The 19126-nt window shown below is 34.3% G+C and overlaps 1 protein-coding gene across 10 annotated transcripts in view; it reads right to left on the bottom strand.

The window, feature by feature from the left end:
• Positions 1-19126, bottom strand: part of SDCCAG8 (SHH signaling and ciliogenesis regulator SDCCAG8) — a 250106-nt gene that overhangs the window by 212395 nt on the left and 18585 nt on the right. For 8 of the 10 annotated variants that reach the window (XM_070474381.1, XM_020905022.2, XM_070474375.1 and 5 more), the window contains exons 5-6: positions 9964-10086; positions 4424-4564 (exon numbers count right to left, since the gene is read on the bottom strand). In XM_070474381.1, the coding sequence (XP_070330482.1) occupies positions 4424-4564; positions 9964-10086 (264 nt within the window). Of the gene's footprint in view, positions 1-4423; positions 4565-9963; positions 10087-15538; positions 15621-19126 lie in introns of all 10 variants that reach the window. The other 2 variants (XM_070474382.1, XM_070474379.1) reach the window with 2 other exon arrangements.

The raw sequence follows: 19126 nt of genomic DNA, 5'->3' as shown, positions 1-19126 counted from the left end.
AGGAGGGATTGGGGGCAGGAGGAGTAGGGGACGACAGAGGATGAGATGGCTGGATGGCATCACCGACTCAATGGACATGAGTTTGAGTAAACTCTGGGAGTTTGTGATGGACAGGGAGGCCTGGCGTGCTGCGATTCACGGGGTCACAAAGAGTCGGACACAACTGAGCAAATGAACTGAACTGAACTGAAATAGAGTGATATGTAATTTTACTATTAGACAATATATTATCATAAGATATCAACTCTTCCTCCCACAAATGACCTATACCTATAATGTAATCAATCAAAACTACTTAATGGCTTTTTGAAAGCTAACTAATTATAAATGTATTTGGAAATGCAAAAGGCATGAGACAGGACATTTTTTAGTTCTAAGGAAAATGTTGGAAGACTTGGTCTACCAGATACAAGGTTATAAGAATCAAGACATGATGGTAATAGCACAAAAAAGTAGTAACACAGACACCAAGGATATAAAACACAAAGCCCAGAAACAGACTCACACATATATGCAAACCTGATTTATAACAAAGGTGTCAGGCAAATGACTGTCTTCTCAATAGATGATGCTGGGATATATAAATAACCCAATCGAAAAAGTAACCCCCTATACTTCCCATCAGATACAAAAATAAATTCCATGTACACTGTAGTTCTAAATGTAAAAAGCAACATTATAAGGTTTCTGAAAGATAATATAGGAGAATATCTTCAGAATATTTGATGGTCTTTGGGATAGGGAAATAACTTTTTCATATAGGTCAGAAAAGATACTAAAAAATAAAGGGAAAACACTGGTAAATTGGACCACATTAAAATTAAGAAATTCTAATCAAGAAAGAAAGAGAAAAAAGAAACCTATCAAGAGAGTTCCAAGAAAAACCACAAAAAAATAGGAAAATATGTTCCAACAGAGGTAACCAATAATGGGCTTATACTCATATTAAGAGCTTTAAAAAAACACTGTCAGATAATAAAAAAAATAAGTTGGACATTTGAACAGGCATGTCACAAAAAAGGACATCAAATGGCAGATACATGAGAAGATATTCAATCACATGAGAAATCAGAGAAATGAAAATAAAAATCACAATGAGAACACTCTAGGACCACCAGAAAAACAGAATATCAAGTGTTGGCAAGGATACGGAGCAATGGTATCACTCATGCTGCTGACAGAAGTGTCAACTAATAAAAAAATCACCTTGGAAAAGTTTGCCCTTTTTTACTCAAATTGAGCATATACATACACTGTGACCAATAATGATACTCCAAGGTACATACCCAACATAAATGTGTACAATGCACACCAACAGACGTATAAAAGAATGCTCACAGCAGCAATAATCACATTATCCCCAAATGGGAAAAATACAAGTATCTGTCAGCAATACATAAATACGTAATTCTGTTATATTCATACAGTAGATCTATCAATGAAAATGAATAAACTTCTAACACATGCAACTAAAAAAATATATGAATCTATCAAATATAATACTGAAAAATAGCCACACAAGAAAGAATAAGTACTATGTGATTCAATTTATGTAATATTTTAAAAACCAGGCAAAAATCAATTTGAATGTTTGGGGATCATGCTTAGAGATCAATTTTCATAAAAGTCAAGCTAGTGTTTAGCTTTAAGAGAATGAGAGGTGATGATTGGGAGTGGGCATGAAGAGGGCTTGTGGGACATGGTAATGTTAGACATCTTACAGGGACAATACATGGTTGTTCATTTGGAGATAAATCCTAAAGCTGTACATTTTTGTTTTGCATACTTTTCTGAATTTATGTTAAATTGTGTCATCAGAAATATCAAAGGATGGCATGACCAGCTAATGTACATATTATAGAATGCTGCTCTGAGATGAGGAAGGAAGATGAAGACTGATATGTGGAGGTTATTAATGACCTTGAAAAGAAATGGTTTAGGGGAATATGGGGGGAGAAGCTCAAATAAACTATGTTGAAGAGAGAATGGGCCGTGAGGAACAGAGGTGTGAGTATAGACAACTGTTTCAAAAGTCTTTGGTATGAAGGGGAGTAGCTGGGTGATAGTTCAAAGGGAATGTAAGATGAAGAGAATATATTGTGTTTACTTGCTTTAAGACAGGAGCTAGTATAGCACATATTTTGCTAAAAAGCCAGTTAAGAGGGATATAAGGTATAAGAGCAAGAGGAGATACGTGCAAGAGTGAAATCTTTGAAAGAAGTGAGGAAGACTTGGAACATAGAGCACACAGAAGCAGAGACTGACCTTTGACACAAACAGGATAAACAAGTGAATCTATAACAGTTATAACACTGAGAGAAGACGTAAGAGGGAAACTAATTCTAATGTGGGAAAAGGAGGAATGGAAGCATGTAATTAGGGAAGGTAGGATGGGAGGGGACATTTGAACTAAGTTTGGTAGGTAAACATTTCAATAGGTAGAGGATAAGAAGGAAGCATTTTAGTCAGGGATTATTACATAAGCCAAAGTCAATTCTTCAAAGAGAAATGGAACTGGGAAATAAGCTTATGAAGTAGTGAGAAGTGAGTGGTGTGTGTGCTTATAGCCAATACTTGTGAGAATGACAGAAGAATGAGAAGCGAGTCTGGAAATGTAGTTTGAAGAAAATAGCAGATGGCTTGGGAGATTGGTCTTAATCCTATGGGTATTAAGTAGCTATCATAGCTTATTCAGTTGAGAAAAAACCATATAATTTACTTAGTCTTTCTGATTTTTTTTTAAAAGAAAGGAACTCTTTCCTAAATACTAGAAAAAAGCTTGGATTAGAGAATGAGAAGGAGCAAGGAAATTTGGGCCGGAAAGAGCCTTTAGAAAAATTTAACAACAAAACCTGTGGATAATAATGAGAGTGGAACTATGATTCATTATATCTTCCCCTGGAACATTCCATTTTTGGTTCCATCATTCCATTATTTTCACCCAGATCAAAGGATTTAAAAGTATCATTTGATCTTAAAATATAATTATTTTAGACTCCTCGGGAAATTGGGACATTCAGAAGCATCTATGTATATGGGGAGTTTAGAAAGTCACAAACATGCCCAGGGAAAATGCTTTCTCAGAAAAGTCCTAAGAAGACCTGAAGCTTTCACTTCAGGCTGATCTCTAGGCTCAGAGCAGGCCTAACTGTAAGCTAAAGTCCAGCACAGTCAAAGTGCAAAGACTTGGAGAGCTGGTTGTTCTATTTTTGGGGGGCTTCTTGGCTTTCTTGTTGTCGTTTGTTTCAGCTGCTGGCAGTCAAAGAAATCTCTCAAACATCAGCTGAATATGAGCTAATGGAACAGAGATCTCAGTGATCACACACAACAAGGAATAGTTTTTACAGAAATAGTTTGGAAAATTCTTTAAAGGACTATGACAGCCTTCAACAATAAAAAAGACATCAAACCTTAAAAAAAATAGGGTATCTGATTTCCAGAGTTATCACATATAACAGTTTAATGCCCAGTTTTCAACAACAAAAAATCAGTAGGCATACAAAGAAAGAGGAAAACATGGCTCACTCAATTCAACAGAATAAACTGACAGGAACCATGCCTATGAAACTGCAGACATCAGACTTACTAGATAATGACTGCCTAAGAACACTCAGAATGTTAAGAGAAAATACGAACAAAGAACTAAAGGAAGTCAGGAAAACAAATTATAGAAAAGAACGAAACAAATTCTGGAGCTGAAAACAGCAAAAACTGAAATAAAAAATTCACTAAAGAGATTTTAGAGATTTGGGCAGCGGAAAAAAGAATCTGAAAATCTGAAGATGGAACAGTTGAAATAATTGAGTCTGAGAAGCAGGAAAAAAAATGAAGAATTACCAAATGATCCAACAATTGCTTTCTGATTATATTTGAAAGTAGGACCTCAAACAGATACTTGTGCATCAGTGTTCATAGCAGCCTTACCCACAACAGCCAATAGGTTGAAACTCCCCCAAAATCCATTAAGAGATAAAAGGAAAAACAAAGTGTTGCATATATGTACAATGGAACATTATTCACCCTTATAAAGATATAAAATTATGATACACATTACAATATGGATGAAACTTGAAAACTGTATGCTCAATGAAATAAGCCAGACAAAATGAGAAATACTTATGTGAAGTATCTAGAATAGACAAACTTATATAAAGACATAAAGCAGAAAATGTTACCAAAGGTTGTGGGAAGAGGGGAATGGAAGTTATTATTTAATTGGTAGAGTTTTTGTTTGGGATGGTGAAAATGTTCTGGAAATGAGTACTGTTTATGGTTGAACAACACTGTGAATGTACTTAGTGTAAATAATTGTACACTTAAAAATTTTAAATGGTTAAAATAGCAAATTTTGTGTTATATATATTCACCACAATAAAAAAGTACCAAAAATGTAGATGCCTGTGAAAAAGTACCCAGTACTCACCAGTTCTAGCTTCCATTTCTCAGCCTCACCAGCAGAAGCCACTTTGACAGTATTGGCATTGCCACATGAAAATGATCTCTTTGCAGCTTCATCCACCCTATAGTCGTCACCTGTTGTAATCCAAGAATTCTGCATGTTTCCCTAAAATAAAATGTGAAAGCACTTGCAGTTGACTTTTAACTTCTAAATCAATATACATACTTTACAAATGGAATACTGATTATCTGTGATGAAAGGAATAAGGAAAACAGCAGATGCTTCTAGATACAAATCAACAATTATTTTGCATTTTCAAGCCGTTAGGGGCATATTCCAAACCCGTGTTACAAAGTTGAATTTCTACAGGCAATAATGTAAATGAGTGAAGAGGGCTCTATATCAGTGTATTGAATAAATGAAATTGTCTCTTACCTCTTTGGAGACATATACTCTTGGAACACATAAATCTCTCTTGGTGTGTTTTCTATTTTCCACATTTCATAAAGCCATGACTAATAATAATAATTACTACATAAGATGTTTACTATGTGCCAGACACTGTTTTATGTCCTCCACATATATTAACTTAGTTAATAATTACAATAATTCTATGGGACAAGTTTCATTGTTGTCTCCATTTTATAGATGAGGAAACTGAGTTACGGAGAGTAACTGCTAAAAGTCACAGAGGTAGAAAGTGACTAATAAGTGGCAGAGCTAGGATCTGAACCCTAGCAATCTAGCTCCAGAGTCCTAAACCACTATGCTCTTCTGCCTTTTCAGAAAATTATTTATCTTCAACAGTGCATGGTGATAAACAGAACTGACATGCAGCTTGCCTGTCAAGGATCCAAAAAGTAGTCATAGCAACCAGGACAGAGCAACCCCAGAAAGAAGTCACTATTCAGTTCCAGTCAATTGCTGCCATGTGTGAATGCCATCTCATATTACCCCCCAAAATCTTTAGATTTTCAAAAAGATGAGGCAGATATCTGGCTCTTCAATTGAAACACTGTTAAATACTGAGTCAGTTTTTCAAATAGACAAAACATGTCTAGAGACTGAATTTGGTGTACTCACTGTCAATTGGCAAATTTTGGCATTCTCTCAGCATTCAGTACAATAAGCAGCTCAAAATCTGGGTGATTTATGTGTGAATCCAGAACTAAAATATTTATTTAATTTATCCAACAAGTAATTAATGAACTCTTATTAAGGGCCAAGGGACACAGTAGTATTCATAAGCAAGGATATGTCCCCAAACACAGAACTATACTGTGGTGTCATATCATGTTAGAATGTGGTAAACTGTATTCATTCAAAGTAGTATTCTGAGATTCTATTCCATATTCTTTGGGAAGTTCAAAGAACTTATATAATACTATGTTCAGGCATTCTGCTAAAAGCCTGGTGGCCAGTGGTGGGTGGTAAAAATGAGCAAGACCAATCTTAACCTTGAGGAGTTTATAGGCTAACAAAGAAGAGAAAAACCTAAGCAGATAATTTCAACTTAATAAAGCCTTAAGTGTGCATGTGAGGACAAGGCCAGACAGAAGAGGTATACTAAGAGCAATTGGAGATTCAAGGAAAGTTTCTGGAGAAGTTTTGACACTAGTGTGATATCTTGAAGGATGAAAAAAATAAGTTAGATGCCAAGAAGTGAGAACACCATGAGAAAACTCACAGAAATGAGAATAGCATGGTGCTTCCCAGAGGCTTTTAGGAAATTCAGTATTATTAAAGGTTGACATAGAAGGCAATAATGTCAGAAGATGAAAGTAGAACTGCTTATGATAGCCAAAGCATGGAAACAACCTAAACGTCCATTTACAGATGAATAAATAAAGATGTGGTGCACATACACAATGGAATACTACTCAGTCATGAAAAATGAAATAATGCCATTTGCAGCAACATGGATGCAACTAGAGATTATCATACTAAGTGAAGTAGGTCAGAAAGAGAAAGACAAATACCATTTGATATCACTTATCATGTGCCATATTTGTACCTAAAATATGGCACAAATTAATCTACATACAAAACAGAAACAAGCTCATAGACATAGAGAACAGATTTGCAGTTGGCAAGGGATAGGGGAGAAGAGAGAAGGATAGACTGGGAGCTTGCTGTTGGTAGATGCAAGCTATTACATTTAGAATTGATAAACAAGAAGGTCTTAATGTAGAACACAGAGAACTATTTGATATATTCAATATCTTGTGATAAACCATAAGGGAAAAGAGTATAAAAAAGAACGCAAATATGTGTATAACAGCTATTTTGTGGTACAGCAGAGATTGGCACAGCATTATAAATCAGTTATGAAAGTGCATGTGTTAGTTGCACAGTCGTGTCCAATTCTATACAACCCCATGGACTGTAGCCTGCCAGCCTCCTCTGTCTATGGAATTCTCCAGGCAAGAATACTGGAGTGGGTAGCCATTCCCTTCTTCAGGGGATCTTCCTGACCTAGGAATGGAACCCAGATCTCCCACATTGCAGGCAGATTCTTTACTGTCTGAGCCACCAGGAAAAATGAAAAAAAAAAAAAAAAAGAAGAAGAAGCCAGAGAATCAGAGAATTAAATAAGGATCTGGAAAGTAAAGTATGCCATGCTAATAAGCTTGAACTTGATTCTTTAAGTAGGGAAAAATCTTCCAAGATTTAATTGTATTAAAAATAGTCTTGCAGAGCAATGAAGGAAAGTGGTACAAATTTCCTATGGAGAAATTGGAGGATGTATGTAGACTATAGATCACTGATTTATGATATCAAGTAATATTATTTGTAAATAAGTGCTAGTCTAATTGACATGTTCTTTCACAGATAGCTTTCAAAAAACTTGAATGATATTTGATCAAGATATAAAAAGTCAAACTACATTTACATCCCTGAAGATCACTGAAGACCTCAAGTTTCTTAATTGAGGGGAGGGGTTGAAATGGAAGGGATGAAGAGACATGGAAAGAAATAGCTCAGAAATTTTCTACTTAAAAAAAAATTCTAATAAAAAGAGTATTTCAATATAATTTTTGAATTTGTAAGAAAAGCCCCTCAAGAAGGAATATGATAAAAAAATGAAGATGCAAATGAAATACTCTTTGAATGGTTTTAGTTATTTAAAAATAATCTGCTTGCCTCTTCAACTGTTAAGTCAAAAACTAAGCTAAAAGCTAAAAGTCATGTAGGCTACCATCAAAGTCCCAGTCCATGGCAAAGATGGTTTGGTTTAATACTGATAAGCTATTCCTAATCTAGTCAGAAAGGCAGTATTATTCAAGGCGAGGGAGATGGATCAGGGGAGTCAGACAGTGCTGTGTTTGAGTTCTAGCTTTGTAGGTTACTTAACTGATGTATACCTTAATTTAATTATCTGAAAGTAGATGTAACAACACCTGCCTTATGCGGCTATCATAAGACTGAAATGATATGATGTAAACAAAGTATTTGATACAGTACCTGGCACATCATAACCATGCAGTCATCAATAAATATTAATTATCACTATATACATATTTCAATTGTTTTTCCAAAGAAGGCATTAAGAAACACTGAAAATATATATTCAAATCTGCCAATAGCTTAGGCAAGATTTACCATCAACATGGTAATAGGCTCATTAAAAAGAGTTTAGGAAAAAAAGAAGATAATCTCTCTCAATCTGTTTATATTTAAGATATTCTAAGTAGCTTTATTTATATCAAAACTCTCAATACAACACTATTCATAGGTTGCCAAAATGCCTCAATTCACCTCCACAAGTAGAAAGTGGGGAAAATAATTTTGTAACAACAAAATAAAACAGAAGACTAACATTAAAATAGGTATCAAGTTCACCCGACACATATGCAACAATCATTTCAATATCTGCATTATGTTTTAGCTCATGTGAATTTTTTTTTTTTTTTTAAGTTTTCTACAACTCTATCCTTTCTATAATCTGTGTATCTGGAGTTTTCTTAAGCAAGTTTCCTTTGTTCATAAGGCAAAGCATATGTGCTTTTACCATCATTTCCTTCCCCTTTTGCATTACTCACTTCTCTAGCCCTCTGATGCACTTGTCTGCCTTATTTCCTTTCTCATTTCACTTCCCCATCTTCCACTTCTTTGCACTGTATAAATATCAAAGACTATGAATAACTGAGTCACTGTCCACTGCATATTTGGAAGAAAATCAAAAGAATATATTATTTAAAAAATGAGCTTACTTATAAGTACTTTTTAATGAATCATTTTCAAATTGACCCAAAATAATAGCAACTAAGGCAAAATTTTTAAACACTAATATTAATAATACAATACTATAAATATTCAGAAAAAGTTATATGATGACTAAAATAGCTGATCACAAAGTGATGTGTAATTGCAGAAAAATAAACTAAAATGCTAATCAGCTCACATTATTATTCAGAGTTAACATATCCAGATACAATAGCAAATTCTAACACATAGAACCGCCGGATTACAAATGAAACAACAGGTCAGGTTAAGAAAAAAACTTCAAAAATTAGAGGACACCTAAATAAAACATTAAAACAGTTGTTTTTTTTCCTAAACAGAACTAATAACGACTAAAGCAAAAGCACCAAAATACACTGCAAAGTAAAGCCGAAACAGGCAAGTACCAAAACTTTCCCATGAAAAATTGAGTTTTGTCTCAAAAAGCAGAACAACTGTTATCAACTACATCCCACAGCAAAAGAGTAAAAAATATTTTGAAGGCAAAAGTATCTCTGACAACTCATAAAGAGAAATTAAATTTAAACATTATTTAAATATCATCATAAAAATTTTATGTGACAGAATTATAGAGATCACATAATTCTCTGTTCCTCAAAATGTATTCCACTGATAGATTCACTTTGGCAACTTGCTCAAACACTAACCCAGACCAACTCTCAGGGGATAAAGCCCAGGATCTGCACTGTCAGCAGGCATCCCAAACCCCATTCACATTAAAGAGTAAGGACTGCTAATATTGGCGAATTTCTCAAATTGCCAATAAATAAACAGAGGACTTACAAGGTGAAGCCAAGCCTGAAAGTCCTATAAAATTACTTGCCAGACATACAGCTTGTTAGGGTCAATGGGAAGATTAACATTTTGAATCTTGGACACACATGTCAGTGTTTTCTGCTACACCATGCTAATTAGACTTATTGGAACTCAAAGTTCAAAGACGATTTAGAGAAATACAACAGAAATCTAAGCTACAGTTCTGAACAGTTGCTGGGTTTAACGGAGTCCAGCCCTGTTAACATACTTCCTATATGACATACTTCCTGCTTTCAGACTTGCTCTTTCGTATGGAGAAAACACAAATGGTAATGCTCAGAGAGGAAACTGGCATGGCTGCTAGGCACCACTGCATCATTTAATTTGAGGAGTCATACCACCACAGCGATTTTTAATTTCTGCAGCCCCAAGTAAATACCAGCACAGTACTTCTGCCAAACTTTAAGAAAAAAACTGAAGCAGTTAAGAAGGCTGAGGGAGAGGGTAGGAGGCAACATTCGGACTATATATATTTTAGTTTAATGGTTTAAATAAATGCTCACAGATTCATCCAGAAGTGTTTGTTCCCTCATTTCTTCTTGTCCTCGAGATTTCAGCTCTTGTTGGAGCCTTTCATTTTCAAGCACAACTACTTGTACCCTATTTTTCATTCCAGACAGTTCCTCCTATAAAAAGCAGAAACAAATACCAAATACATTAAGCATTTTTTCTTGCCTCTTTTTTTTCTTTTTATGAAATGCCACTTGCAGACTGCATACATTAAGCAATCTTAAGTAGTGCTTTTCTTTTTCTTTATTTTGAAACTTTGTGTCTTTTTTTTTTCATTTATTTTTATTAGTTGGAGGCTAACTACTTTACAATATTGTGTAGTGCTTTTCTTTGTTGATTACTAGATGATCCAACATGACATGAAGCATGGAAGACTGATATTCTCTATCCATTTTCTGAAATATTATAATTATATCTCGACAAACAAGAAACTCAAGCATTAGCTAACAAACAGAAGGCTGGGGGAAGACAGTAGACAGCCTGCTAATGGCACCACAGGACTGTGTGGTTTCTGACAATTTTATTTTACAGACTTATATAAATTCTTTAATTAAAAGGTTTCTCTAAAAGACTTCTAAACATGATGTAGATACACTCCTAAACAAATAAGGAAAGATATATTATTATTTATGCTCAAATACCAATAACATTGAAAACTGACAGAGGGCTACATAGATAATAAAGGACACTGAGACAGAGAGGTGAGGAAAGTTACAGTGATTATCTATGAACGGGTAGCCAGATGGAAGGAAACTATGAGTGAAAAAAGCTTGGTGGGTAGTTCTTAAAGAGTGTTTCCTTGGCTGTGCAGGGAGTAATATAAAGAATTATAGGTATATAACAATTTGTATAGCTATTAAGTAGCATCTCATCCTGAAAAAATGTAAAAAATACTGATATATTGAGGGTATAACACTTAATCTTCATTACCATTATAATAAAAAACTATTGCACAGCATATAAAAATTCCATTCCATTTATCTTTTCAGAAAAAAAATTCAAAGCTGTAATTGAAAACCATAATTAAACAAATATTGTAGACTTCCAATTTTTGGTCTGACATGTAAGAAACTTGGAAGACATCACTCCCATCTTCATAACCAGAAAAAGAGCTGAACAAGCTTAAAAATAAACTACTCTTCTTAGATCCATCAGAGAATTAAGGTCACAGGGAAAACTATTATCCCTCAGAATGGAAAGACAGACAAGCACTTCTGAGAACCACAACCTAGCAGAGCAGAAACTTCTGGAGGAGCCAGTGGTAGGGTAGAAAAATATAAAAATAATTGATGAAATGCTGGAAGCTTAGTATAGGCCAGTTTGAGTTAAAAACCCCAGAGGAATCCAGTCTCTGGAGGGGAAGGTGTCTCCTACACTTTTATGAGCTTTATCTCCAAGACATGAGCAGATTCTAGTAGCAAAGGCTAGAGGAAACCCCACTCCTGTCTCCTCCAGTAGGAGAGGAAAAGTAACCCAAAAGCATTCTGTTCTTTTTAACCAGGACTGCCTCAAGAGAAACTATTTTACCAGAGCCTGAGAAACTGGTTTTTGATTTTTTTCCCCAGAACCTAAGTGACCGGGGGAAGAGAGGGGAAACCCAACTCCAACTTCCTAGCCTTCTCATCCCACTTAAGGGGAGAGGGAGACTGAGAAACACTTGTGAAGGATATAGCCAAGGGCACAGGGTCACTAAAAGACTGAGACATGATCATAGGATTACAAAATACTCCCCCTACTCCCATACCCTACCACCACATCGAAAGTACTCTTGTATCATAACAAGGGAATACACTAAAATAACTGCACATCTCAGTATATACTTAAGAAATCTTGAGGGAAACCCAAAGACAACAGTGGAGACAAAACCAGAACACTAGAGGAAATTTTAGCCTCTGACACATATAGTAGCAGCAAATAATAAACACAGTCTAAGTTCTACAACAAACAAAAAACCTTACACTAAATGTATATTTCCCTCAGTTCCTTTTATTCAATCCATCATGTCCAGAATTCAACAAAAAATTAGAAGGCATACTAAAAGACTTAAAACACAGTTGCAGGAGACTAAGTAAACACAGAACCAGACTTAGATATAGCAAAGATGTTGGAATTATCAGATGGAGAGTTTAAAATAATTATGATTAGCATGCTAAAGGGTCAAATGGGGAAAAGTGGTCCACATGCAAGAACAGATGGCTAATATAAACAGAGATGGAAACTAAGATGAAAAGCAAAATGCTGGAAATCAAAAACACTACAGAGGAAATGAAGATTGCTTTTGAAGGGGTCATTAGTAGACTGGACACATACAAAGAATTAAGCTTGAATAAGTGTTAACAGAAGCTTCTCTAACTGAAATGCAAAGAAGAAAAAGAATGATACTGACAGAACAGAATACCCAAGAACTGTGGAACAATAATAAAGGTGAATAAAGAGAGAAAGGAGGAGAAGAAATATTTAAATGAATAATGATTGAGAATTGCCCCAAATTAATTATAAGTGCCAAACCGCAGATCCAAGAAGCTCAGAGACTGGGCAAGACAAAACTGAAAAATCAACACTGAGGTATATCACATTGAAACTGCAGAAAATCAAAGACAAAGAGAAAAAAGAAAAAATTTAAAGATGTCAAAGGGAAAAACCTTACCTGTAGAGAAGCAATAATAAGAATTACATGAGGTACTCTTTAGAAATCATGCAGGCATGGACAAAGTATAATGGAATATTTAAAGTTCTGAATGAAAAGAGCCCCAACAAGCTAGAATTCTGTAGTCAGTGATACCAACCTTCAAAAGTTAGGGAAAAACAAAGACTTTTTCAGATAACCAAAATTAGAATATCTGTCTCTGGTAGACCTGCCTTGCAAGAAATGTTAAAAGGAAGTTCTTCAAGAAGTAGGAAATTTATTTAGGTTATAAACTCAGATCTACATAAAGAAGGAAAAAGCAGTCCAAGAAGGCATATAGAGATAAGTATAATTTTCTATTTTTCTTATGTTAGCTGGTATAACAGATAACAATTTGTTCAGTATCATATTAGCAATAGTGTATATAGATCCAACCTGTCCATCCTAAAGGAAATCAGTCCTGAATATGCATTGGAAGGACTGATGCTGAAGCTGAAACTCCAATACTTTGGCCACCTGATGCGAAGAGCTGACTCATTTGAAAAGACCCTGATGCTGGGAAAGATTGAAGGCAGGAGGAGAAGGGGATGACAGAGGATGAGATGGTTGGATGGCATCACAACTCAATGGACATGAGTTTGAGTAAACTCCAGGAGTTGGTGATGGACAGGGAGGCCTGGCGTGCTGCAGTCCATGGGGTCACAAAAAGTCAGACATGACTGAGTGACTGAACTGAACTGATATAGTGATAATAGCTTGTGGGTAACTGAAATGAATGACAGAAATGCATAAGGGTCAGGAGGAAGGAACTGGGACCACTCTGTTAAAAGGAATTTTCCCAACCCCTGAAGTGTTTATTGAAAACACACTTAGATTAGTGGTAAAGGTAACTGCAAACTCAAGGACAACCACTTATAAGTTTTTTTTTAAAAAAAAAAAGAATTTCAATTGATATGCTAAGAGAGGAGAAAATTGCAATCATATAACATGCTAACTCAAAACCAGAGATGGTACCAAAAAAAACCAGAAAGAACAAAGGCAATGAATAGAAAACAGTAAAAAATATGGCAGGTATTATAGATAGCCAACTGTATCAATAATCACTTTAAACATCCATGCTCTGACTATATCAATTAAAAGACAGATTGCCAGAGTAAATAAAAGACAAGACCCATGTACACACTGTCTACAAGAAGCCTTCTTTAAATCTAAAGATACAGATACTTTAAAAGTAAAGTAATGGAGAAAGATATACCATGCCAATATAAATCAAAAGAAAGGTAGAGAAAAAGCAATACCTGAGCATTTGCATTTTTTTCCTCCAGAGCTCCAGGTACGTTTCTAATGAGCAATCATGTTAAAAACAACTGGACTATATGATGATCTTTTACTTTTAACTAGTTTCACTTTTTCTATTTCATATTCAGTGCTCATTTCATTTAGTATATGTTCTACAGTTTCTTCATCTTTTTTTTATGTTCTTTCTCAGCCTTTATCAAGTGTAGCAGAAAAGTTTTTGCATACATATATATAAATATGTGTAATATATACATTTTAGAAAGCTTATGAATTTATGCATAACTAAAAAATTATGACAGTTTTATTCCACTTGTTTGATTTACTATGAATAGAATGCTAGATTTCTAATTAAATAAATAGATATGCAATAAGCAACAAAAGTTTACTGTATAGCATAGGGAACTATAGTCAATATCTTGTAATAATCTATGATGGAAAATAATTTCAAAAATAATATATGTGCATTTGTATAGCTGAATTACCTTGCAATGTACCTGAAGCACTATAAGTCAACATACTTCAATAAAATATAGATATTTTTAAAAAGAAAAACATAAGAACAATAAAAAAATAAAGCTGGAGTAGCTATATTAATTTCAGGCTTCATAGTAAGGAAAAAAATATCAGGGATAATAAAGAGGCATGACATATTGATAAAAAGTTCAATTTTCCAAGAAGACATAATAATCCTAATGTATACGTGCCTAACAACAGAGCATTAAAATATATGAAGTAAAAACTGATAGAACTGCAAGGACAAATAGATGTATTTACTATTTCAGTTAGAGATTGCAACATTCCTCTATCAGTCATTGACTGATCTGACAGACTGGCAAAATATCAGTATGCACATAGTTGAACTGAATACCACCATTAATCAGTTGGGTCTAATTGACATTTATATACTACTTCATCCAACAACAACAAAATATACACTCTTCTCAAGCTAACACATAACATTCACCAAAACATACCCTATTCTATGGTCTAAAACCATATATTAACAAATTAAAAAGAATGGAAATCACAAAAAGTATGTTCAGACCACAATGGAATTAAACTAGAAATAAATAACAGAAAGATAGCTGGAACACTCCCAATATATGTGGTGATTAAATAATACTCTTCTAAATATATACAGGTCAAGGATAGGCTTCAAGAAAAAAATTTAAATTATTTTGAACTAAACAAAAATGAAAATTTGTGAGATGCAACTAAATCAGGGGAAACATTAAAAAGAATAAAGATTTCAAAACAATAATTTCAGGAAACTAAAACAAACAACAACAAAAGAAATTAAATCAATAGTAAGTAGAAGAAAAGATAATAAAAATTAGGGTAGAAACAAATGAAATTAAAAACAGAAAATCAAGAGAGAAAAGCAGCAAAACCAAAAGACTGGTCTTTGAAATGATGAGTGAAATTGATTAGAGTCTAGCCAGGTTAATCAAGATAAAAAGAGAGTAGACACAGATTACTAATCTCAGAAATGATACCACTACAGATTCTATGGAGCTTTCCAGGTGGCGCTAGTGGTAAAGAACCCGCCTGCCAATGTAGGAGACATAAGAGATGCAGGCTTGATCCCTTGGTCAGGAAGGTCCCCTGGGGAAGGGCATGGCAACCCACTCCAGTATTCTTACCTGCAGAATCATGGACAGAGGAGTTCATAGGGTTGTGCAGAGTCAGACATGACTGAAGCAGCTTAGCACACATGCACAGATTCTATGGACAGTAAAAGGATAAATAAAGGAATACTATGAGCAACTCTAAGTCCATAATTTGATCACGCTAAAGGAAATGAACCAGTCCCTTGAAAGACACAATCTACCAAAACCCCTAAAGGGAAAGGCAGTTAATCTGAATAGGCCTACTGAAGTCACTTAGTCATGTCCAACTCTCCGACCCCATCGACTGTAGCCTGCCAGGCTCCTCTGTCCATGGGATTTTCCAGGTAAGAGTACTAGAGTGGGTTGCCATTTCCTTCTCCAGGGGATCTTCCCAACCCAGAGATTGAACCCAGGTCTCCAGCACTGCAGGCGGACTCTTTACTGTCTGAGCCATTAGAGAAGCCCTGAATAGGCTACTTGTATTAAAGAAATTGAATAAATAATTGATCCTCTTTCAAAACAGGAAGTACCAGTCCTAATATTGGTTCACTGGTGAATTTTGATAAACATTTTAAGAAGAAATAAGATCAATTCTCTAAAATATCTTTTATAAAATACCAGAGAGAATACTTCCTAGCTCATTCTATGAAGTCCACATTATCCTAACCAAACTAGGTGAAGAGACTACAGGGCTGAAAAACGGCAGATCAATATATCCCGTGAATATAGATGCAAAAATCCTCATCAAACATAAGTGAATCAAATCCCACAATGTATAAAAATAATTATACAACAGGACCAAATGGAATTTAATCTACCTATACAAGTCTGGCTCAATATTTCAAAATCAAAATAATTCAACATGCTAGAAAAAAAATCAAATGATCATATCAATAGATGTAAAAAAAGCAAGTGACAAAATCCAAGAGCCATTCAAGGTAAAAACCTCAATAAACTAGGAATAAAGAAAAAACATCTTCAGCTTAGTAAAAAAACATCTACAAATAACAGATAGCTAACATTGTACTTCACTGTGAGACAATAGGTAGCTTCCCACTAAGATTAAGTCAAGGAGGTCACCTCTTGATACTTCTATTCAACATCATATTAAAAGTCCTAACTAAAACAATAAGGCAAGAAACAGAAATAAAAGCTATAAAAGAAGAAATTCTTTAAAAGATAGCTATATTTGTCACAGATGACATGACTGTCTATGAAGAAAATATCAAAGAATAAAAAAAAACCTGCTAAAATAAATCATTAAGCAAGGTTGCACATTACAAGGTTAATATACAAAAGTCAATTGTTTCCCTATATATTAGCAATAAGTAATTGGTATTTGAAATTAAGAACACAGCACCATTTACATTAACACCAGCAAAATTAAATACTCAGGTATAAATCGCATAAAATATGTATCAGATCTGTAAGAACAAAATTGCCAAACTCTGATGAAGACATCAAGGAATATCGAGGTAAATGGAGAGATATTCCATGTACATGGATAGGAGGATTCAATATTGTCAAAATATCAGTTCCTCCTAACTTGAGAGATTCAATACAATCTCAGTCAAAAGTCCAGCATGTTACTTTGTAAATATTTACAAACTACTTTGGAGCTTACATAAAGAGGCAAAAGACCCCAAATCATCAATATGATATTGAAGGAAAAGACAAAAATTGGAAGATTGACAATGGCAGATTTCAAGACCTACTATAAAGCTCTAATAATCAAGACAGTGTGATATTTGTGACAGAACTGACCAACATATCAATGAAACAGAATAGTGAGCCCAGAAACAGACACACTCAAATACAGTCAACAGATCTTTAACAATGGATAGAGAACAAACATGTGGATACCAAGGATGGAAGGGGGAGGGGGATAAATTGAGAGATTGGGATTGACAAATTTACACTACTATGTATAAAATAGACAACTAAAGGGAATCTACTGTATAGGTCGGGGAACTCTATTCAGTGCTTTGTGGTGACCTAAATGGAAAGGAAATAAGAGGATATATTATATCCTCTTATTATAGGATATATATATATATATATATATATATATATCTGATTCACTTTGCTGTAGAGTAGAAACTAACACAACATTTTAAAGGATCTATACTACAATAAAATTAATTAAAAAATGGAATAAGGGTAACTCAATGTTGATAGTCTTTTCAACAAATGATGTTGAACAAATGGATATCAATCTGCAAAAAAATTTTTTAAATGTCTAGATATAGATCTTATGCCTTCACAGATATTAACTAAAAATGGAGCACAGATCTAAATGCAAAACACAAAACTATTGAAAAGCTAGGAAAAAAAAAGAAAAGCTAGAGAAATAATTAGAGAAAATATTGGTAAGCTTGGGTTGGGTAATATTTTTAGATTTAATGCCAAAAGCACAGTCCATGGAAGAAAAAAATTGATAAGCTGGACTTGATTAAAATTAGAAGCTTCTGCTCTCTGATGCTGTTAAGACAAACCAAAATTAAGAAAAAAAAACCTGCAAAAGACATATGTGATAAATGACTGGTATCCAAAATATATAAAGAAATTTTGAAGTTCAACAATAAGAAAATGCACAACCCAGTTAAAAAATGGGCAAGAGACCTGAACAGACACCTCATCAAGGACAGTATATAAATGGAAAATAAGCATATGAAAAAATACTCAACATTGTACGTCATCAGGGAATTGAAATTAAAACAAGATAGCATCACATATTTCTAATACACTAGAATTCAAAACACTGACAATACCAAATCCTGGCAAGGACTGTTCCACGTCATGAGCTTTCATTCACTGCTGGAGGGAAAGTAAAATGGCACAGCCATTCTGGAAGACAGTGCGGTAGTTTCTTATGAAAATAAACATACTCTTACATGTGATCTAGCAATTTTGCTTCATGATATTTACCCAAATGAGTTAAAAAAACAAACAAACAGTAGATTTATTTGTAGTTGCCACAACTTGGAGGCAAGTGGGATTTCCTTCAATTGGTGAGTAGTTTAAAAAAAAAATCCTATATCCAGACAATGGAATATTACTCAGTGATAGAAAGAAATAAGCTACTGAGCCATGAAAAAACATTAAGGAAGTTTAAATGTATATTGTTAAGGCAATAAAGCCAATCTGAAAAGGCTTCAAACTGTATGACTCTAACTATACGACATTCTGGAAAAGGCAAAACTATGGAGACAGTAAAAAGATCAGTGGTTGCCAGGGGTTTAGTGGATAGGAAAGGAGGGATAAATAAGCAGAGCACAGATGATTTTTAAAGCAGTGAAACTATTCTCTATGATACTGTAATGGTAGATATATACCATTACATATTTTTAAAAAGTTATAGAATGTAAAACACAGAGTGAATGCTAATGTAAACTGAGGAATTTACTAAATAATAATGTAATAAGTATTAGCTTATCAACTGTAACAAACATACTACACGGATGCATGATGTAAACAGCAGGGGAAACTGCTGGGGAGCTATAAAGTACATGGGATTACAGGATAACTCTATGTATTTTCCATCCACTTTTTCTGTAAACTTAAAGCTGACAAAATCTATTAATTAAACAAATGAATAAGGTTTCTAAACCCTTAAACATT

Source organism: Odocoileus virginianus, chromosome 11, assembly GCF_023699985.2.
Source record: "Odocoileus virginianus isolate 20LAN1187 ecotype Illinois chromosome 11, Ovbor_1.2, whole genome shotgun sequence".
NCBI classification, from domain to species: domain Eukaryota; kingdom Metazoa; phylum Chordata; class Mammalia; order Artiodactyla; family Cervidae; genus Odocoileus; species Odocoileus virginianus.
Note: the sequence above shows the minus strand (reverse complement) of the source record. Positions and strands in the feature narration are given on the sequence as shown.